The 23,277-nt window shown below is 43.1% G+C and overlaps 1 protein-coding gene across 3 annotated transcripts in view; it reads right to left on the bottom strand.

Moving 5' to 3' along the window:
* Nucleotides 1-23,277, bottom strand: part of MAN1A2 (mannosidase alpha class 1A member 2) — a 147,177-nt gene that overhangs the window by 70,154 nt on the left and 53,746 nt on the right. For all 3 annotated transcript variants that reach the window (XR_008822007.1, XM_056339746.1, XM_056339745.1), the window contains exons 4-5: nucleotides 11,619-11,737; nucleotides 9,139-9,219 (exon numbers count right to left, since the gene is read on the bottom strand). Coding sequence is in view for 2 of the 3 variants with exons in the window: in XM_056339746.1 (XP_056195721.1) it covers nucleotides 9,139-9,219; nucleotides 11,619-11,737 (200 nt within the window). In the remaining variant the exon portion in view is untranslated. The remainder of the gene's footprint in view (nucleotides 1-9,138; nucleotides 9,220-11,618; nucleotides 11,738-23,277) is intronic.

Consider the following 23,277-nt stretch of genomic DNA (forward strand, 5'->3'; position numbering starts at 1 on the left):
AAGCATATCAAAACAAGCAAAGACTTCTTGAGGATCAGAAAACAAATAGGCTTCCCCCTCAAAACGAGCATTAAAGAAGAAAGACTAGAAAAAGATGTAAATAAAGCTCTTGCCTATACAGAAAGACACAAGTTATGCAAAACATCAACTACAAGAAGTGATGTCATGTTTAAATTCCTTCAAATCAAAATTTCCATTAAATACATTTTCAACCTGAGTTAGTTTTCATGCCCTGGGTTATTAAGGCTGAAAGAATCAAGCTTCCCAAAGGCAAAGCTCAAAAAAGCAGGGGAAGCCCACACATTTAAAGGATTTATCTTAATTTCAATATAATCCAGGCACCTGAAAGAAAGTCTGCAGTGAAACAAAAGAAATCCATGTAACACCACATTCCTCTGACTCTCTTGGTCTCAGTTAACTACATCCCTTCAGCCTCCTGGCAATGACATGCATTTTGCATCCCGCCTTCTCCACCCTGGCTATGCTTGCCCCAGATACTCTCTCTCTCAACATTAGAGGATTTTATTTTCCGCTCTCCGTATACACGGCATCTCGCCCAACTCCTCACACATGGAACATGAGAGCACAGAAAATAATGCAGAGGATACGTCAAAATCCTTAACCAAGGCTGAAAGTTTATGAAGGTACCACACACTGCAGGAAGGTTTATTAGTGAAACTCTACTAGCAAAGGACTCCCCCTTCCAATTCACAGAGCCAAGGGGAGAGGTGGGACTATGAGAAGAGCTGTTATTTGAAGGAGTTTCCCCACCCCACCAGGTCACACCATGGAAGATGTCCATGGCAATGAGGGCTTGCCACCATGGCGAGCCACACTGTGTCACAGGTAAGGGTGAGGCTGTAGCAATGGGGCAGGGGCAGACTTGACACAAAGGCAGGAGAATCCATCCTCAGTTGGGTAAATGCAGATAACGCCACAACAATCAGTGGACGGGGCTCATTCCTGCTTGGCTAGGACTTGCCAAGTAACAAGGAAGCACGCCCAGTCACTCTGGAAAGAGACACTTTCTTGAAACAAAGGAGCAGTAAGAAGTCCCAGAGCATGGAGAACAGCTGGAAGACAGTGGCACTGCTTCTTTGCCTCCTGCTGCTCTTGTTTCTTCTGCAAATGCTGACTCAGCAAACCGGACCTGAAGTTACCCCAGAGATGGGATGATATTACTGCTTCTTAGTCCCTTCTCCTGAAGAGCAGGGATAGCCAGCCTTGCTGGTGCCAGCCCCATCAGAAACTCACCTTTCTCAGCCTTATGTCGTCTTCCTTCTTCGGTGAGGATGATGGCGATAGCATGGGCCTCATCCAGGAAAGGTAACTGCAACTTCTTTGAGAGCTCCAGGGAATAAATTGTACTGTAGGATTATTAAGCCTCAGGGGAGATGTCACAGTATCCAGAGACAGTGGACATGCCTATGATTGGGATCACTGTGAAAAGATTCCTGTAGATTTGCTCAAAAATCTGGACTTTATCTATACCTCAAGAAGTCGGACAGGCATTTGGCATGTGGTACTAGTGTCACAGTCATTCCAGCAGTGGGTGCAGTCACTGCTGGGAGCTACTGGGCAGCAGCTGTCAAGGAGAAGCGCATTCATCAAATGTGTGTTCAAAATCTTCGGCTTTTTTTACAGTTACAGCAATCAGCGCTGCTATCTTCTCTGTTTGCAAAAACATGGCAACACTGCTCTTTATCTTGTTTATGCTTTATTGCTCCTATGATCATATAGTGTGTTTAATTACAGGATTACTCTGCATGTACGCACTGCCTGGGCTCTGCAGCTGTCTCTCTCCTTCCTTGAACAAACTCCTGTTTGGACAGCAGAAAGTTAATTTACAGTGTCTCCACAAAGGCTTGAAGTGAAGAAACTGCTCCTGGCAGGGTTCGGCATCACTGCCATCTTTTGGATGGTCTTCAGAAATGGGGAACAGCGGGCTGGAGATCCTGCAAGATGCTGTAGGAAATCTCCATCTGCCTTTACGAGCTCAAAGAGGTTGACATAACCGATATGAAGAGCTGCAGCTTGTTTCAGCTGGCATAGCTGGTCTGTGATGTCCTACTTGTACTTCCTGCTCCCTTACCAACCAGGCGTGGGGACAGCATAATAGAAATTAGAGCTTTTCGAACATTTGATTCAGCACACCATGAGAAAACGAGAAAATGCCATTTCTGCCGAAGATTCCAGTGTGTACCCTACATCAGGTTCTGACAGACATCTTGCTGTCCTAAGCCTTGAGGACATAGTAATTCCTGATCTCCTGGTACCCTACTCTCACAGATATGAGATTCAGGCACACTCATCATGGATCGACTTTGTAACTTCCAGCTGCGGGGTCTGCTGGCAAGCTTTGCTGTTTCAGCATTAACACAGAAAGATCTCTGTGCCACTCATTCTTACCGCTTGCCTGGCTGTTGCTTTTATGTGCCACCAGTTGAACACTTTGGACAGGCAGCGATTTTACAAAGCAGCTCTCCTGGCCTTCCTTGGAAAGCAGTATCAGCTACATTGATGCCAAAAAAGTCCCAGATCCACAAATGTGACAGAAGTAGAAGAACATGTAACCAATCATACACCCAATAAAGAGCAATTAGGTAATGTGTTGAAAAGAAGGATTTACCAATAGCAACAAAGTAAAGAGAAAACCTCATGTTACTCAGTGAAGAAGCAAGCACCAAACACAACTGATCTTGAACAAAGTCTTAATTCTGAGAACTGGATAGATGCTATGGGAGATGAAAGACTTCTCAAACCACATCCTGAGAAATCAGCTATAAAATCCAGCCGATTTCCAAGTAACAGAGGAACCTCCCTGGAAAGAGATTTTTTTCAAGACTGTATGAACAGAAAGCTCCAATAATAAAAGTGTACATTGCAATAGCATCCTTTTTTTGTGAAATGCAAGCTCTTGTTCTGATCTCTGTATATACATGATATTTTCGTTAACCATTTCCATCCTGATGCTCTTACATACAAGAGTGATATCAAGATATTTTATTTCATTAGTATTAGGTAAGAAGTGAAAGATGAACACAAAACACCTTTATACAGTAAGTTTAGGGAATTAACATAAAGGAACGTACTGTTCTAGGGAAAATGCTAAAGAATGCCTTGATAGGCATCATTGAAAACTATAAAAAAAGTGGATTCATAGCTAAAGACAAAAAATGGATTTGTGCCAGGATGATGCATAAGAGAAGACAAATCTATTAATGCAAACACAAAGAAATGTTGCCTTTTCATTTGGGGTTTGGGGGTTTTTTTAGGGTTTTTTTGTTTATTTTAATTCATGTAAGGATGATTTTCATCCTAAACTGCCACACTCAATGTTTACTCCAGACTAGGTATACAGAACATTTCATTTCTACTTATTTTTGTTACCAACTATGTCACAGTGTCATCGCTCCCCCCAGCCCCCAGCATGACGAATGCCATGCCTAGTCCCTGCAAAAGTTAAAGGATTGTTGCAGGGATTGCCAAGGAACAGCCTGGCTCGGTTCAGATCAGAAGTCATTACATACTTCACTGCCAGCACGTTAACGAGGCCCATTAACTCCATTTGACAGACAGCAAACGGGAAGCACAGGGGTGCTTGTGAACTCAGGAGGTGGAAAACTTGCAGTCCACGCACCTTAACATAAGATCGTGCTTCCTTTTCGATCAAAATGCAAAATGTAGAAATTTTATCCATTCTATCATAACCTGGGATGGAGAAAAGGAGTGCCTAGTTCTCACGATACGGCTCTCATCCACTTTCAAAGCAACTCTCCTAAACCCTTTATCTGCAAAAATATGTAATTAGTAGCTCCTGATTGGGTACAGAAACAATGAATCTTGCATTTCCCATTTAGAGATTTTGGTACACAGAGATAACACCTATTAACGTACAGCTTAAGAAGGAATAATGAGTGAAGTAAACACTTTGTATTGGTTGCTCAGTGGAAACTAGGCAGAAAGCTCTGGCACACAGCAGAACAGAAGAGAGCCTGCCTGCACACCCAGCACTCTCAGGAGATCTCACGCTTTTTTCCTCCACTTCTTATCAAGTCTCTTTTTCTTTCTTTGGTTTGACAGTATAATTTAATAATAATAATAATAATCCAATATACAGTATAGCCCACTTGTACTGGGGTCCCCAGTACTGTATGCAGCTCTAGAGTCCCCAGTACAAAAGGAGACATGGACCTGTTGGAGCAGGTCCATAAAAATGCTCAGAGGGCTGGAGCCCCTCTCCTACGAGGGCAGTCAGACAGAGTTGGGGTTGTTCAGCCTGGAGAAGAGAAGGCTCCAGGAAGACCTTATAGAGGCCTTTCATTACCTAATGAGGCTTGTAAGAAAGATGGGGTGAACTTTTTGGCAGGGTCTGCTGCAATAGCGCAAGGGGTAATGGATTTAAAATAAAAGAGGGTAGATTCGGACTACATATAAGGAAGAAATTTTTTTTTTTTTTACGGTGAGGGTGCTGACACTGGAACAGGTTGCCCAGGGAGTTGTGGATGCCCCATGCCTGGAAGCCAGGCTGGATGGGGCTTTGATCAACCTGGTCTAGTGGAAGGTGCCCCTGCCCATGGCAGGGGAGTTAGGCTAGATGACGTTTAAAGGTTCCTTCCAACCGAAACCATTCTATGACTCTATATTCCACTATTTTAGCATATATTCATTATATATTTCAATAATATACTTTGGACAAAAGGCACAGGTTCAAAGCTTAAAAAAAATCCCCAAGAATCTCAAAAGCAATGACAGACTGGGACCTCACTGCGATGTAGGAGCTGAGACAGAAGGCACACTCTTTGACCTGATAAATATACACCTAGCCAGACACCAGATGGCCCGTCCACCATCAGCCCGGAAGAACTCCTTGTGCAGAGGATTTAATCCAGGGCCTCCCAGGCTGCAGACCGACCTGCCCTGCCACCAGGGAAACCTCAGTGCTCTTCCAGATCAAGCAGACTGAAACAGAACGCACAGGCAGGTTTTACACAGCGTTGAGTTTCACAAGCATACCTTAATTTTCTTCTATCCAAAAAGCATTCTGACATGGAAAAATGGAAAAAAAGATGGTGATTTTCCTCAAATCAGGAGCACTGTCTGTTAGGCAGAGAAACTGTTTTGTCTCTACATCAACAGAAAGGTACAGTGAGGCAAGACAACCAAGACATTTGGCCAGAGGGACATGCAAACTCATCCTCCTCAAACTTCAGCTTTTCATGCTCATCACTTGAGGAAGCCCAGCAGAAATCCCCACATGTAAAAGGCTGAGCTGCTAAAAAATTCACAGGTGTCGTGTTCCACAAAAAAAGGCTTGTGACTCAACACCAGACAGGACAAGCCTGCAGCATTTCAAGCCAAGTTGTCAGCTGCTAAAAACAGCAGTTTTTTGTGTTTTTTTTTTTAAGCTCCGTTTCACTATTCCCCCATCTACTGCAGTGAGAAGGAACTCTTACAGCAAGAAGTGACAGCAACACCCACGATCTTAACACAAAAGGTTTAAAATTTTACCATCACCAGTAACCAGCATCATTAAAACCACGAGCACAGTTGATGCTCCTCTGAGTAATACCACTAACACGACAGCTGAAATAGAGTATGGAGACCAGAGTCATGCTAATTTTTAAAAACATGTTTCTAGTAAGAGCATTAAAAACAGGACAATTTATGAAGAAAAAAATTAAAAATCTAAACCAAAACCTAAACTAATAGCCAGCTGTATTTAAAAACTGATCAATATCTACCATTACGATTCATAATCTGGTAAAATCCTACCAAGCACAATTATCCTCTCCATACAAAGGGCAAAAGCATATAGATAAAGCACACTGACAAGCAAATTCTCCAGATGAGACCACTTAATGATTGAACTTCCATAACTGAGTCTTGGACACTTTCTTTTATAGTTGTCACTACAGCTTCTTTACCAGCACTGAGCGACAGAAGTCAAAATGAAATAAGAACATCTTTTAGAACTGTCATCAAGTAGCAGTAACTCTTGTTGCAGACCTAAGCAGAATTTATATAAACTAAAAGGGGAAAACCAGAATTCATTCCAAGCAGACTGTTCATTGTACAGGACCAATTTTTCAAGGCATCAGAAGTATGGAAATTAGTATGAAAACCTTCTAAAGCAGTATCTAGCGACAGTCTTACGGAAGTAGGGGCTTGGAGGAAGGGAGATGGGGACTGGAATGTCACGAAGGCACAGGACAGGGATATGAGCAAGCGATGGCCTGATGAACAAAGGCAGGATACCCACCAGCAGGCAGAGACTCCCCCCAGGGGCATAAGCCCGTGTGCATGTTCCCAACCTGACCAGGCAAAACACCCCGACGGCGGGGTCAGGCTCGCCTGCTTTAGCAGGGCTAAGGAGTGGCTCTCATGGCTGAATGCAGCGTGCCCCAGCCCCGGGCTGAGGAAAGCCTTCCCTCCTTGGGAACAGAAGGGAGGAGACCAGATTGGAAATGGCATCTCAAACCTGTTTCCAAGCCCAGTAAGTTCTCAGGGGCAGGTATCTCCCGGGCTCAGTTACTGGAAAGCCTCAAGGCCCCTTCCTTGCCTTACCCACACGGCACACTGCAGAGCAACCACCCAACTCGGAAGCAGTCTCTCAGGTACCAGAGGCAGCCCCACCTGCCACACTAGTTTGAGAGAAATTCAGTTTGAACACTTTTTACGAGTTCTTCTTTTGGAAAATAATTAAAAAAAAATCATATGAACACTTTGACAGGAATAGTTTTTTGCCACAAGTCATGAAGCATGTGAAGTCCACTGGAGAGACTGATGCCATAAAAATATTTCTAAAAACAAAAGTCAACCCAGTGGCCAAAATTTAGGAAAGCCAGAGGATAAAAGCTTTGTAAGAAGGAAAGAAATGAAATGTGGTGATGAAAAGTCCTTAAGCAAAGGAGCTTGTTCTGACTCTACCAAGCGGTTAGAAGCAACTGGAAGGAAAAGAAATACTCCGCTTCACAAATGCAGGCAAAGCACGTGTTTTGGTGGTGTCTGGCTGTACCCACAGGCATATTGGGGCAAAAAAGTTCTTTTCAGGGGCTTGTGCAGAGGTGTGGTATTGATCTATACAAACAACCCAGCTACTGATATGGGGTCTTTGCTCTTTCTCCGAGGTGTCTCATGCTCACGGTAGAGGACTCCAAGGAGCACACTCCAGCCTCAGTAAGTTACCCAGAGACAGGATCAACGTTCCCAGCTGAAAAGAGCATGTGGGACCGCTCTACTCAATGCTTGAAGGCTTCAGCGATCACACAGGACTCAGTGTGATCTGTGCTCCAAGCAAAAGAAACACAGATTTCTGGCAAGGCAGCGTGCCTCACCGTGCTGCTGAGCTCCTACAGGCCGCACCACCATGGCCACACCAAACAGCTCCAGCTTCGCTACGGCAGCTGCTCCTCGGCACAAGGCTGACACGGCTCAGGCTGCCCTCCAGGAAGCTTCTTGGCTACAGAAACAAAACCACAAGCATTTGTCCTTGGTTATGTCTGACAGCAAAAGAAAGCTCCTGTTCTGGGAGCCTTCCAAAGAAAACTGGTAGGTTAATGAAGCTGACCTAGATGAAACGCAGAAGCTGCCTCAAGTTAATATTTGGGCTGATCATCCGCTGATTTTTATTCTTTTTTTTGTTAGGACAAAAGTGTAAACTAACAAGCTTAAGCTTCACCACTACTCCAAGACAAGGGATGGCTGCTACAAAGGCTGTATACCTGCAGCGGTGCCATGGCAGCAGATTCAAAAGGCTGACCAGCAACCCCAGCGCCCAGCACCACCCTCTGAGGGTGGCATCCTGACCAAGCTGCGAGGGAGCTCTGATGGAAGCCCTAAGCCTGACAAATCCGGAAGGCAGATGGGCTCACTGCCACAAACACCCAGCCGGCTCTTCAGTTGCCACAAAGGAAAGAGGGGCAAAATGGTGCGCTGCCTTCCTTCCCTTTGGGCCTCCTGTAACGCACCGCACAAAGCCGCCGTAGCAGAAAGGATGGCTTGCAGGTGAACCTTCTGCAGATGGAGGGCTTGGAGGGTGTGGACGCTAAAGAAGTGAAGCAGTAACACTTGATGAACAATCGACTAGCAATTTCTTTCAAGATAAGCACTGGATTTTTGCTTTGCCACTAAGCTGCTCTTCCAAAGAGAAGACACTTCTCCAGGAGAAAAGTCAGATCCCAGGATGATGCCAAAGACCTAAAGAACCAATAAATATGGGGTTTTCTCCTGGTTATTTTAAGGGCTGAGGTCTTAAAAATCCCCTAGAACTTTTTGATACCTATGTGGTGCTCCCCTAAACAAAGAAGGAAGATACATATGAATGCCTTGACGCTTATCAAACCTTAAGCCATGAAATATGGCTGAAAGCCTAATATTCTAGGTAGCGGGCTACAGAAGGGCCATGAAAAATAAAGGATAAAACCAGATAAATCAAAGACACAGGCAATAGATCAAAAGACAGGTAGCTGGTAAGACACGTGAAGAGCCTTGACTTTAGGTTGGGTAGGGCTCCAGCCTTGTTAAAGTAGGTGAAATAAGAGCTATGAGCAGCGTTACTGCCGGACCGAAGTAGGCTATGATTGTAAGTCTTTGGGTATATGCATCGTTTCAATCTAAGCATGTCTTTGCATAAGTGCTCAGAAGAATAAGTTTATGATCTTTTTTAATAGAAATTTCAAGAGCAGGATAGAATTGGCTTGGTATTTCTCAGTTTGTCACTGAGAAAATGGTAAGAAGATTGTGTAATGCTTTTGTGAAGCAAACCGACAGCCTTGTAGGATAAGTGACAAAACTATTCTTTCTTCATCATAGTTACAGAATATCAAAACAAACCAAGCTATTTTGGCGTGAGAAGTTAGTGACTTGACATTTCAGGCTGATGTTTACTTGAGTGGGTATTTTCTGAAAATATCTTGATAAAATATGCATTTTAAAGCTCTAACAAAAGGTGCTACACTGGCTGAGACCTGCACAGAAACAAGCTTTAAAGATTTCATATTCTTAAGAATTTGGTTACTTTAGACAACTTGCTGCTGTAAAATTAGGTTGCAAACTACTGAGAAACAAAGATTCTAGCAAATTCTTCATATGCAATATTTGCTAGAGTATTTCACAGACACCTTCCAGCCTCCTTACCTCTTGTCCTGAAAGGTAGTATGCTGCTAGAAGACCGCCAATGAAGCGAATATTGACCTCAAAGACAGACACTTCGGAATTCTAGAACAGAAAGAGAGTAAATAATTAACCAACCCCCTAATCAAAGAAGGAAAAAAAAAATCATCAAGGCAGAGGCACGCCAATCCACAATCAAAGGTTTGTAGTGTTTCGGTATCTCGATCCATACTGACATTCCTGTGCACATCTTCATGACACCAAGTGTTAATTCTAGTTACAGCTTAAACTGATTTTTTTTTTTTTTAAAAAAATCAAATTAGTTTTTTCTCCTGCTCTCTAATCATATTATTACCACAAAGTGCAACTAAAGTTGTTTGGGGATGGTGAGAAAGAAGGCAAGGACTTTACATTTCCATGATTCAGCATCTTTTACGTTTAAGCATAACAACAAATCTTCTGAGTTTACAGGATGAAGTAGAACAATAATTAAGAGAATTCTTGTAATGCGCTTTCTTAATCTGAATTACCAAGAGCTCCATTTTAACAGTCTCTGTCTAGGAACAGCCTTTACATATTTAATGTTATGACATTTACTGCAAGACTACTGAGAAACTGATTAGACTAAACCATTTTACTGCCTTCCTCCACATTAACACCCTTGGGCTAAGTTTACCAGTACCTTTTGACTCAGTCCTCTGAAAAATTAAGAGGAACTATATAGTTTTAACATTTTTCTGCCTCCCTCCGTTCCCCCACTGACTCCTTTGCCTGGACACACCCCATCTGTCTGCCCCGTAATCTCTTCATTCAACCCATCAGACACAGGAATATAGTTTTATTAGAAGATTTTGAGATAAGGGAGACTTTTCCTTCCTTCCTTTTATCCAGAAAAGCCACCACAATGTGCGCTGTACAAGCTGACCCACCAAGTAGCACACAGTCGAAATTGTATTTGTAGCTATGTCTTTCCTTCCACACTATTTCTATGGTACCTGTGGTTCTATCATGCATTTTGCATGTATCCAAAATAAATGCATTTTGCACATATTACTTATTTCTAAAAGATTATATAAATACTTTAAAGTTTTCCTCAAATAGCACTGATGATTAGAAGTCTGAAGTTTGAAATACTCCCAAATAAAGGTTTTTAGTAAGAGACATATTTTCATTCACATACAGGTGATACAAGAAAAGTATCAACAATACACCACAGGATTCCACTTAATACCTATTAAAGACATGAATCACACAAGCAACAGTACAGTGTAGACTGAAACCAATGACTTCTATTTCCCAGTAAAAGAATCCAAGAGGAGCAAATTAAAGTATTTATTTATAAGCTTCAAACCATATAAGGAAATAAGTCTGGTGTATATATAAGGCAAGGCATTAACCTCCAGAAATGTCTTTTGATACACAGAAAGCTGTAATTGAACCCCAGTGGGTCATGCAAGTTTCTTCCACCCAAATCCTAGATTAATTTTGCAAATTTATATCGAGATTGCCTCGGATCAGACAAGAGTTACAGAAATAATTTAGTTCACCCTCATAATGGTACCATTATGTCTACACTGTCTCTGATATATTTAGGGTCTTCAGTTTTAGACTGAATAATTATCTGGCACTAGCTGAAAAAAGCAGAACAGAAATTTTTTAATGTTTGCCAGACAGTTGATGTATAACACAAAAGGAAAAAAAAAATCCAGACTCCTCATTTCTGAAATGTAGGATGTAATATAAAAACAATGGGAAGCATCTGCCCAATTTTGACTGTATACCTACATTTCATTTTGTGCATTACTGAATGAAAATTATTTTTGGAACCACAGGACAAGTACAAGGACTTAAATACAAATTCCGTCAGTCTGTGACAGTCCCAAAATAGTAGTAAGGACAGTAATCAATAAGGATAAAAGAGCCATTTCTTCCATTTAACACTTCCAAACTCTGCACACAATGAAGAATGCCAAATGCTGCCTGGTCAACCGGAAACATCCTGTGACAGATTCAGAACCTGTCAGCAAACCAAGGTGACCCAAGAGGCATTCATCACGTTAAAACATCTTAAGGACAGGAAAGAAGAAGAAATTGTATTGTTAAGTCATTTATACACCGTAGTTTGGAAAGAAATTGTCTTTTGCAGCTCCACTATCTCCAACCACTACCAGCAAGTAAAGCTCCACCTTCTTGCCTTCATTTCTGAGACCCTGTTAGCTCTCACTGACCACTTTCCCTTTCTTCCATTATCCAATTTGTACTCTGAAAATACAATATATAGATGTATCTTTACTTATAATTAAAGTGTGAAAAGGTTGGGTGTTTGGGTTTTTTTTGTTCAAGATAAAGTTACAAACACTGAGAACTTCACTACGGCTTGCATCTGATACTTCAAATCGTAAGTTTAAGATCCAGCTGAAAGACCCCTTCTGTGTCCTGTCCCCCCCCCCCAAGAGGAACAGTGCAAAAAGGACTCGAGAAAGATTAGGCCAAGCTCTACTCACCACACTGAAATCAAGATTTTTGTCGATCCACTCTTGTCCTTCTCTGAATTCATCGTGAAGCCCCATGATATAAAGAGTATCCAATGCATCTACTATGGTAGCACCCATTTGTGAGTTTCCTACACAGAAAAGGAAGGATTTCCATTACAAATTATCATTTCATTACTTTTCTCAAACATCACAAGCATGAGAAAATAAGCCAAGCAGTAGCAAAACAAAGTTACTACAAAGGTAACAGCACAGAGTAATCAAAATGAGCAAGGAATTAGCAGCAGCATAAGGGGGATCACTCTTCTCTTCCAAAGCATTGGTCCTCTGGCAGTTTGGCTTCTGGGGAGAAAAGACTAAAGAAAGACACACACACAAAAAACTTTCTCATCTGCTTTCCTAACCTGAACGTGAGCAACTGTACTTTGACACACAAACAAAACAAAAGGACAAAAGACATTCAGCTTCAAAAAACTATAGGGAATTCTAGGATAGAAGTGTTACAACAAAAGCAATCGGTACTTGCAGCAATGCCTTGCATTCCCCATTTCCCACTGAAACCTCCCCAGGTTTGCAGTTATGGAAGCCACCTCGGCAGGGAAGCACGGGCTGAAGCGCAGGGATGCCCTGGCTGGGCTGGGGTGAAGCCGCAGCCCCCAGCTGTTCCCATCCCCCCCGCAGGGACCCACACGATGAGCTGCTAATGGCTCCTCAATCGTCACCATTTAGTGTGGAGCACTTAAAGCCAAATAAAAATCAATGGTGCTTCACCCTAAACCGCCATTCGCTTGAAACAGCAGCAATTTAGGGCTGAGGAGCGACTCCCCGGTTTGCACAAGCAGACAGGACGAGGATGGAGGGGGGACCCACCGCCCCCCCCAGCCCCCACCCCCTCGGGCCACCCCGCACTCAGCTGCTGCCCCGGGGGGCTGGGGTCTCTGCTGCCAGGGGAAAGCAACAACTGCCGAGGGTCTATTGTCACGGAGCGCAGAGAACTGCCTACGCCCTGAAAGCAGCCGAATTTCACTGCTCTCACCAGCACTCTATAAAACAGCACAATAACTATATGATTAGCAATTTAATGACAGTATTCTCCTAACAAGTTAAGCCAATTTTGTTTTTTTTTTTTTTTTAATGTACTCTTCATCCATAATGGAATCCACAATGATTTTTACCTGTTTAGAGATTTATTTTTTTTTCTCTCTCAAGCATAACAGTAACTGAATGAAGCCATCACCTCCATTGCATTCTTTTCACATACGTAAATGACCAACGCTTACAAGTAAACTTAATTCCATTTTCAGGGATTTCCTCCCCCCAGTAATAAAAATTAAACAGTCTCTATGACAAAGTAATCACCTACTAATTTCTTCAAAGACAGCCGTGCATCTGTTTTAATTAATTTAAACTAGATATGGAAAGCCTAAAGTCAGTGGTGTGTTAAGAATATTCAAGTACAGATTGGAACACGCTACCTGTCACAAGATTTAATTAAAAGACACCTCCTTTGACAAACTGGCCACCAGGCACACCTCCAGCTCTCTGGATCCAGCGCGGTGCCCTGCAAGGTTTAACACCTGCAGCCAAGTGCCAAATCCCACTGCTTGTGCTGCACAGAGGCTGCACTCAACTTCGCACCTCTTCATAAGCATGATGTGACAGTTACCTAATTTATCACTTCAAAAATATGCAAATTGGACCATGACACATGGACTAACTTCAGGATTAGCTGACAAGGTATTTCTGACGAAGTTGGAATGTGTTATACTGCTATGGCACTCCAAGTCATTTCTGTTCCTTTATTTAAACCACATAGATGGAAATTTTCAAATACAGAGGGTGTTTGAACCAACAGGGACGCACAGCCTTGGGAAATCCTGAAAGCTCCTCTTGTAATAATTTCAAAAAATGAAAACCTTCTAACTTAATAGTCAGATGCAGTGATAACCACATCAGTAAACACTCATATTCTAGTGCTGGCAGGGGATGAGGAGAATACGTTGCACGGGGATGGACTGGCAGGTCAGCATCCCCCACCGTGCTAGAGAAGTTGAGACCCCACTGTAAAGTCACCCACAGTTTTCTGGGTCTCAGAAGTAAACCAAAGTGTCTGCAAGGTGGGACAGCAGTATGGTGGGCTCCAGAATACCTGCTTTCCAGCCCTCCAGAAGCTATCTTAAAAAATACAAATTTAAAGAATGTTTTTCACGGAGTTCTCTGCACAGAGCCGTGGAAGAAGGGCCATGGAAACGCAGAAGCCCGTGATTATTTCTGCCACCTCACAAAGCCAACAGATGCACCCAGGGACTGAGAGCGCAGAGGCCAGGACTGCAGGGACAGAGCTCTCTCCAGAGCTGCCCAAACGCCTCCGTGGTTTCCTGACGCATCCCACAGGGACTGAAACCCCAGCCCCATCACACAGACCAGGAACCTGCTTTCAACCTCAGCACTGAGCGAGTGCTCAACATACAGACCTCCCCTCAACCAAAAGTGCCCAACAGGGACTGATGACAACCCGTTTCACACAGGCTTCTCCAGCTGCAGGGGCAGCCCACCCAGGCTTGCTCAGTGTTTCTCACCCTCGAGGGTCACCGGCACAGGTTCATACTCCAAGCTTTTGTCTCTGCCACCCCCCAACCATGTGTTGAAGCTCTCCCTCCCGCTGCCTTTTTGCCCCTTTCTTTCACCTTTGTGTCTGCCTTTCCCAGAAGCACAAACGTCCAACGAAATGTTACCGAGCAGAGCCCCTCCTGCTCACACGTGCCCCCGTCCCTGCAGCCACGACGCCCGCTGCGGAGATGGAGATCGGTATGGTTAGAGTTTCTAGACTTTATGGGAGAGCCCAACTACTTCTTACCCTGGTCTCCCAAGGATAGCATTTGTATCCCAACCCATAATAAATTATTAGGTTTTCTTCTTTCATAAATAGGCTATTTCAACCAAATTTGGTTTATTGTTCCTTCTACTTCTTAAACACATGGCAGCTAATCTTAACTGCACACCAGCACTACTTCTTTGAGGAAGACTCAGAAGAACAACCTTTGCCTTTTAAACTTTTTTGGCTGAACACGTTTCTAAAAGGTTAAGAGATGACAAGTCAATATTTTTTAAGAGATTGTCTACCCAGTCGTCTTCCTTTAGTGTCAGCCAGGCAGCACAGGTCCAGCTGACTCCCTTCTGGGCACCGAGGGGGAAGAATCCAGAACGCAGAAGCCTTGTGCCTACAAGAACAGAGGGTGGAACTGGACATAAGGCAACACAGGGGACAATAACGCAGCACCTTGGCTGCCCCGTGTTGCAAGACAGGTACAACTGAAAACCATTTGTGAGCTACACTAGGCTGAGTTAGAGAGCAAAATTAATTAATTGCTCTCAGCTTCTTTCTTGGAGGACTACCTGGAACAGATGGTATTATCAATTTGCTCCTAAGTAAGAACTTCCACTGAGTTCTTCTGTATCTGCTGAGGTCCACAACCTGACCAGAACAGGCAGTGATGCTGTCATAGCTGTCTTCCTCTACCTTCAGATGCCCTGGCACTACCAGCAAGTATCAGCTGACATCTAAAGCAGGAAGGAACAGCAAGTGCTCAGAGGTCACTGGCCGGCATTCGTCACATGTGGTGCCACAGGGAAAACAGACTACAAGGGATAGGCAGCTGCAGTCCCTCCTCCTGATGTCAATACAAACCATTCAATCTAAAATCACAAAGAGAAATAATTTTCCATTCATAATATAGTATGGGGTTTTTTTCCCCCCTTTCATAACTATGCTAAGATCCATAAATTTTGCCTTAAAGGACAAAAATACAGTCTTCCGGGACACAAGGTGTCATTTGAAAAGTAATAAAGTAATTCCAAACAATGAAATGTTTATAGGAGTACACACCACCTCAACCAGTCTGATCTATCATTGCTCTGGATACAGAGAGCACAGATGTCTCATTGTGGCAAAAAAGACTATGAAACAATTAAATTATAACAGAAAATAACACTTCTCGTAGCTGAAGGCACTCCTCCCAGGGTCTGCCTCTGCTCAACACAAAGGCTCGGTCAGTCGTGTTGCAGAAGATAGTAACTGATTCCAAAAGGGCTCAGTTTTACAAGTGTCAGATTAGGAAGTTTCTTCTCCATATAATTATAGTTCTAGTTGATTGAGCTCCAAATTTAATGAAGTTTGCGTAATGAATGCAACGCTCATTCTTCTAAATAAAACAGAACATCCATCATAAGCTAATGGAAGGAATTTAGCAGTGAAATAGCTGAACTATTAACAAAATCATGCCCACTCTCATTAAGCAAGAGTATTATTCCAGAGGACTGCAAAATAGTAATTCAGATTTATATTTAGCTGGACTTCAGCTTCCCGAGATCAGACAAATAATTCCTTCACTTGACAGCACATAAATCTACAGTGCGAAATATCCTGCAAATCGTATGACTAAGTATAAACAGCAGGGCCATTAAAAGAAAAATGGCCTCCCGATCTAAAATCCTTGTGGTATGCCAAAGTGCTAGATGAAGAACGCGTTTATTTATACCATTTTAAAGTCTCACAAGAGACTATCAAAGTACGGGGAGACAGATTGTTTTCATGTGTTCCATGACAAAAGGAACATGAAGAAAATAAATAGCCCCTTTTCATTACACCATAATGATAAGCTGAGAGATTTGGAAAGCCTGATACCAGCTACTGCATTGCTCAGTTTATTATGTGGAAGCAGAAGAAACTAGGAGCAGTGAGGTACTAGAAAAAAACCCCACGCAAACTAGCACAGATCAATCACGATCAGAGAAGACTTTGAGAATTCGAGACACAGGCACATTGTGTAAACAAGGAACAAGGTAACACAATAAAACTTTGCCAGCAAACCGAAGCCACGCACTCAGAGTTGAAAAGTCATCAAACAGGTGCTTCATGGAAATTTTGGTTATTTGACAAGTCGCCCATACCTACTCCTTTCTTCAACAGGTAGACATCACACACAAACCTCATTCTTCCAAAAAACACTTCCATGGGAGCTGTCATCAGCCCGAGTCGAGGGCTGAGCAGGTGTACTGGCTCTGGTGGGATGGAGTTAATTCTCTTCCCAGCAGCCTGCACGGTGCTGTGTTTTGGGTTTGTGACTAAACCAGAGCCCATCACACATCAGTTTTGGTAGCTGCTGAGCAGTGCTTGAACAGCATCAAGGCTTTTCCCTTTCTTCCCCATCTCCATTCCCCCCACAGTGAATAAGCTGTGGGTGGGCAAGAGCCTGGGAGGGGACACAGCCATGACAGCTGACCCAGACTGACCGTAAGGATGCTCCACACCATACGGCATCACGCTCCATGAGAAAAGCCGAGTCAGGGAGGGGGTTAGCCTGGCAGGTAGCCATTCCCTGGGGACCAGCTGGGCTTCAGTCTGCTTTGTGGTAGGTGGCAAGCGATTGCCTTGAAATTACTTCCTCCCCTCCCACCCCTTGCCTTCACTTATTAAAGTACCTTTATCTCAACCCAAGGGGTTTCTTGCTTTTGGTCTTATTTTCTCCCCTGCCTTGCTGGCGAGAGAATTTTCCTTCTTTCCCTTCCACTCTCTGCCTCTGCTGTAACACTTTTGCACTAGTGTCTTACACCGCACTCTGCACCTAGCCAGAGAGCGGTTAGAGGAGTAACAAACCCGATGGAAGTACAGCCTGTTCAAAGGGATCTCTCATTACCAAAATGCACGCCAGGTCACCGCGGGGCTGCTGCAAAGACAAGGACACCAGCCCAAGTGGGAAATGACCATGAGGCCACTCTGCCTCCAAGGAAAGTCATACACAACGGGCCTAATAGATGCACGTGACTGTTCTTACCCTTTTACCTTATGCAGTCACTGAAAGGGAAATATTTATTATTCAGTAGACAAGATAGCAGATGAAAGATCCAGAAGTGGGATGCTCATCAGTTCTTTACAATCAAGGTAAGGTTTTAATATTTCCTGAACTGGTGACAAAAAAAAAAAAAAGAATCCCAGAGGAATCTAACGGAGACTCTTCCCCCTTGTTTCCAAGGACTGCCTGCGGATGCCACCACCAGCTACGTTTTGAAGAAAGCCAAGGGAATTGGCAAGACTGCTTGAGGAAAAACAAGCAGTCGGACGTAGAAGTAGTATTTGGGTTGTTACTGAAGACAAGCACCTCTACATATCACACAAACAGCAAGCACCTCTGTGTCAAGACATCCCTGCTATAGAAATAAGTTATTTTATACTCTAGAAGGCCAACTCCTCTTCATAAGCAATAGAAAGCTGGAATGTTTAGTTAGCTATGTGTAAAGACTAGAGATCTGGAGATAAGGAAAGGGCTTTCGCTCTCAAAACAGCATAGCCAAGAGGACGGCCATCCTGAGGGACAGGACCACCAGACACCCCCAGCCCCACGCGCCAGAAGCAGCCTTGGTCTCCGCCACTCGTATACAGCTCTCCATTTTTTCAGGGCCCTGGACGGGCATTTACCGGGAGCAGAACCTGCTCCCGCTGGTGCAGGATGCCTTCGACGACCGGCGTGACTAACAGGGGGCTGAGAGGACCGATTTGCAAGAGGACTGTCTCGAGGCGTAATTTAACTTAACTCCCAAGTTACATTCCCGCTCTGGCAGGTGACCTGAGCTTCGGAGCGGCCCAGCACTACTGCCAGCGCCGCTCACCGAGCGCAGAGCACAGCCTCCCCGCGCAGCACGGTGCCTCCCAGAACAGAAGAGGCGGCGTGCCAGGGCATACCTCCTTGAGCAGGCTTTACACTTGGAACCTGAAAGATTAGTTACTTTTCACGCAGACAGGTGTTTTAAATCCTAGCAACAGAGCAAAAATGCTTCCTTGATAAATTCAGCCTGACATTAAATACCAAGTTATTACAGTCTTAAAAAAAAAAAGTATTCTTGCTATTGCTATTCCTGACTGCCCAGCTCCAGAATGGCTGAAAAATGCAGACTGGGAAAAGTGGTACTGATCTAGGGAAAATACAGCAATTTCTACTCAAAAAGATTCAAATAATTCAAGTTTTCTGACTGTAGCAACAAGATTTCTTTATCTGATAGACAGTTACAGACATGGTAGAAAAATACATAACATGAAAATTAAAAACAAACAATTATCAACCCAGTTTTCTGTATCTCTTATGAGGCTCTGGCAATAAAGCTGCCACTACTGAAGCACACCACTTGTAAAATACCTTAATGACTCACAAGGAACAAGATAACGTTTAAGAAAATGAATTAAACTTTTGAACCACAGAGTTTAATTCCACTGTGAAAATATGGGTCACAAAATTAGTCAATGAGACCATACATTTCATACAAAACTGCAACATATGATTTCAGCTCAGCCATAAAATGCAATGAATAAGCCTTTAAGTATCCATGAAGAAACCAATTGCCTTTAACATTTCAGACTAATTAAAGAAGCAGAACAAAAAACTAAGCACGTTGATTGCTTAGTTCTGTTAAATTGCTGATAATAGGCAACACGAAAAGGAGTTCCTAATCTTTTGTACCAGACAGTAAAGTATTTTAGCATATAAATAACACTAAATAATCAATTATAATGCTTTCCTTAATTTTATAAATGAGAAAGTAATGGGAGTGTATGCTAGCCTTTTAATCTATTAAAGAGTGGACCTGCAGGTAGATGTCATTAACCACAAACTGCTGCTTAAAAACCTATGTCCTTACGACCCAAATTTAAAAACTTTGTCTAAAAATTTACCCTGCAGTAAACCTTCCTCTTCTCCGCTCCTCACTGAACTGCTTCACTTCCCAACTAAATCATACGTGGCCCTTCAGCTTAATTCAAAATTCATACAAGCAAGAGCTGAATGCAGTCCCTCGAGTCCAAAGCCTGAATGTCCTCCAAACTGAACCTGAAAAGGGTTTAACATCCCAACACCAGATCTTTTCCATTTTCTACACTTCCTTCCAATTGCTTCCTCCATATTTTTTGTTTGTTTGTTTGTTACTTTGGTTTTAAGCACAAACACAAAGCTGCATCACTGTAGACAGAAGGACGACTGTGGGCAGACCATAATTAAGATTAATGCTGGAACTATGATCTGAGTTAGTGAAAGGTTAAGACCAGGGGATAACTGAGTGGCCGGGGTGTCAGGACAGAAGGATTTGAATGAGCTTCAGAGTAGGAAAGGAACGAGGGAGAGAGGACGACACGGAGTACAAAGGAGGGGACACAGAAGTACACCAGAAGGGAGGCAAAAGTAACAGGAGAATGGTAATGGCCACCAGCCACACGCACGACGTGGTCACTTACACCTAACCAAAGCACTGCTCCGGAGCAACCGCACTTGGAGACGTCAGGAAGCAACGGACTGAAGGGCAGCGGACCTGGGAACGTGGGGTCCTGAGGCTGCAGAACTGAAATGCAGGTGGCAGGCAGCAAACCAGCAAGCAAAGCAAGGTCAGTATTTGACAGTAAACAGGAGAGCAAGATGTTGCCTGGGCTCGAGTAGAGTTGAGAGACCTGAGCACAGAATGAAGTACTGACCTTCCAAGACAGCGAAGATAAAATTTCTTACAGATAATCTCAAGTTAAACTACCTTGCCAGCTACGCAGCGGGAAAAGCATCAACAACCCCCAAACCCCTGCACCTCTAACAGCCATCACGTCGCATTCTATCTTTAGATAAAAGCTTGAGCCACTGCACACACTTGGTCCAAACCACATTCTAAATTTTCTTTAAGACAGCTGAAGAGGAGCCGATTTCAATGTGGTAGCCATAAAACTTCATCAGAACAGCGCAAAGCTTGAGTAAACAACATCAGTGTGTTAGGGCAGAGGCGCAGCGTGAGCGCAGTTGCACTGGCTCCGAGTTACGGCTGCCTCACACACCTGCTGGCCTCGGGTGACATCCAAGCGTACCTGCCGCTGCCTCCCCTTCACACGCCTGCCCGTGTCGCTGCCCTGAGCATATTCAGTTTTTAGAGCTCAGTATGCTAATCCTTATTTAGTTGTCATGCCTGTTTACTTAATATTTTAACAGTCCAAAATAGACTGGCTAGCCTTAATTGTGTTTCCTTATCACACCCTCTGTTAATTCCAAATGACAAGAAACCAGTTTAAATTCAGGAATAGCATTCACATAACCTAAATAATTCCCAAATCGAAATAAACCTAAGTCCAAAGATTCCCAACAGGAAACAAATATACTTCTTTCCTCAGAGCAAACCATCTGGTTTGTAAGAGAAAACCAGGAGAGGATACTATTGCAGAGAGCAAAAATTCTCAATTTCAGCCTGAGCCCCGATCTCTAACATGGCTTGATTTCTTCATTACCATTTGATGGAGATGTTTACCTCACCTATTCTGTAAGGCAGGTTCTAGAAATGAGGTGTGTTTCTCTAATTCTACTTTGCATCTGCAAATGTAATGATTTTTATTTTTTTTAAAGGCAGAATTTTCAACCTTCTGACTAATGCCATAGGATTTAACACCATCGGTTCAGAAACATGTACAAAAAGCCACTGAAAACAACTGACCTAAATGTGTTGCAGACAAGCTAGTACAAACTGGGTGAGAAGAATTCAGCGGATTATTAAAAAGACCAGAAGACAACAGCTGCTCATGGTGACTTTTCCTGATACACACAGGCACACTTGTGACAGTTTGATGAAATAGCAGTAACATTCAAAAAATATTTTTAGCGAACCACAGTTGTCTGTCTGTGGCACCAGCATTGCCAAGAGGGAAGGCGCAGCCAGATTGCATCCTGCCTGCACACATTTGCAAGTTGCAGAGAACAACCGTCTCCTGAATAAACACGATGACATCCATTGCAGCGGAGCAAAACAGTGTTTACAGAACACTATTTGCCCAATTAGCGGCGTCAGTCAGAGGACAGCTTTAAATATCAGATGAACTGAGGAAAAGTCAGAAGTTTTGCAAAGTGAAGTCTTACCTCGGCATCAACATTACAGACTTTTTTAAGAAGTGAACTTGCATATGGACAGAGGATATATATACAGAACGTATGTAAGAACATCCCTTAACAAAGGTTCTTAAGCAAATTAACCTGCCACAGGGTAAGAGAAAATTGTTCTCACACAGATGAATAATTGTAAGACAGGAAAGTATAAACAACCAGTTATCATTGTGAGGGGAAACCACCGGTGGCATCCTACAGAAATGAATGCTTGGGCAACACGCTTATTTATGAAATAATTTGGAAATACTTCTAAATCATCATATTTATACATAATTTGGAAGTACCATATACAGTGGATGAGGATTTTGAAAAGGAATGCTACTGCAGAAAAGCCACCCTATAGTGAGATTCTGGACTCCATAAAGGAGGCAAAAAGATGCAAAACAATTATTAGGAAAGGAACAGTGAACAAAACAGAAAATAGAACAGTTTTGGTCCTTCTTTCAAAGAAAAAAACCCCCAAACTTTAAAATATAAAGGAGATAATGTATAGGATATGAAAAAAAACCCATAGGTATGAGAAATGACTTAACAGACCAAGACTCTCCACGTAAGACAGGCACACAGCTGAGGGCGTATGGAGTTCTACAAACTCCGGAACGGCAAGGGAGAGATGAATAATGGGTTGGGTTTTTCCAGTACCAGAACTAGTCACCCAGGACACCGAGCAGGCTAAAAAGCGTTCTACACAGTTTGGACTCAGGCTACGGAAGCACTCACTGATGGGATTGGTGGGTGCTCTTAGGTTTGCACAGACTCAAAAGCAGACTGGACAAAAATCACAGAAAAATGAGCTAAAAGTGGTTTAATAGAGCTGGTTGCCTCTGACCACAGACACACTAAAGCTGAGGAACTTCTGCAAGCCTGCTGAGCCCCGAGAAATGCTCCCTGACTGCAGGCTCTCCCTGCTCCCACATCTCCTCCCCAGGCACCTGCCACCAGCAGGTTTTGGAGGATGAGTAACAATCACGTTTCATCTTTCACCTGACCTGAAGGGACTTCTCTTGCATTAGCAGAACACTGTGCCAATTACAGATTTGGCCAGCAACCCTTGAGAGTTATGGTCTTTCTTAACATTTTATCTGTCCAGAATTTGTGTTACTGCCCCCCAAAAAATCCTCACCACATTCGATGTACCTGTAATAGTCAATACTGCCACAGTGTAGTCCCTCACCATGGATTTGGTGAGGACACAGCTACACAGGCCTGTTCCAAAGCCAGTTTCATTTACCTTAAAATTGAATAGAACTTGAAATAAGAGATTTGGCTGAGATTTGCATCGTGAAATTTTCTCCGTTCACTAGTTGGTATGAATGGATTTTCTTTCTCCTTTCATTTGCCACAGAAAAAGGCAATGATGGATAGATTACTTGTGCATGTACAGTTAAAAACTACTGCTCACCAAGTAGGTTTTTTTACATCAAAATGCCAAGTCAAGAACACTTATACCTCATATTCCTCTTTTGCATTCATTTATCCTCCATACCAATTCAGAGGCTGAAAACATGCACAGAAAAAGGATGTTGAACAGCAGTTGTTTCCCCTCCATCTTCGTTAGGGTTTTACAATGAGAAGATACCAGAAGTTTTTAGCTATATTTTCAGAAGGTCATTTCTCAGCCTTTACTTCAGGGTGTATCATCTAGTTTCTTCCCCACATTCGTCTCCATAATGTTTATAAATTTGCAGGTTATTTAGCAGCTAAAAAACCCAGAAAAGCAA

This window comes from Falco biarmicus, chromosome 5 (assembly GCF_023638135.1).
Source record: "Falco biarmicus isolate bFalBia1 chromosome 5, bFalBia1.pri, whole genome shotgun sequence".
Classification (NCBI taxonomy): domain Eukaryota; kingdom Metazoa; phylum Chordata; class Aves; order Falconiformes; family Falconidae; genus Falco; species Falco biarmicus.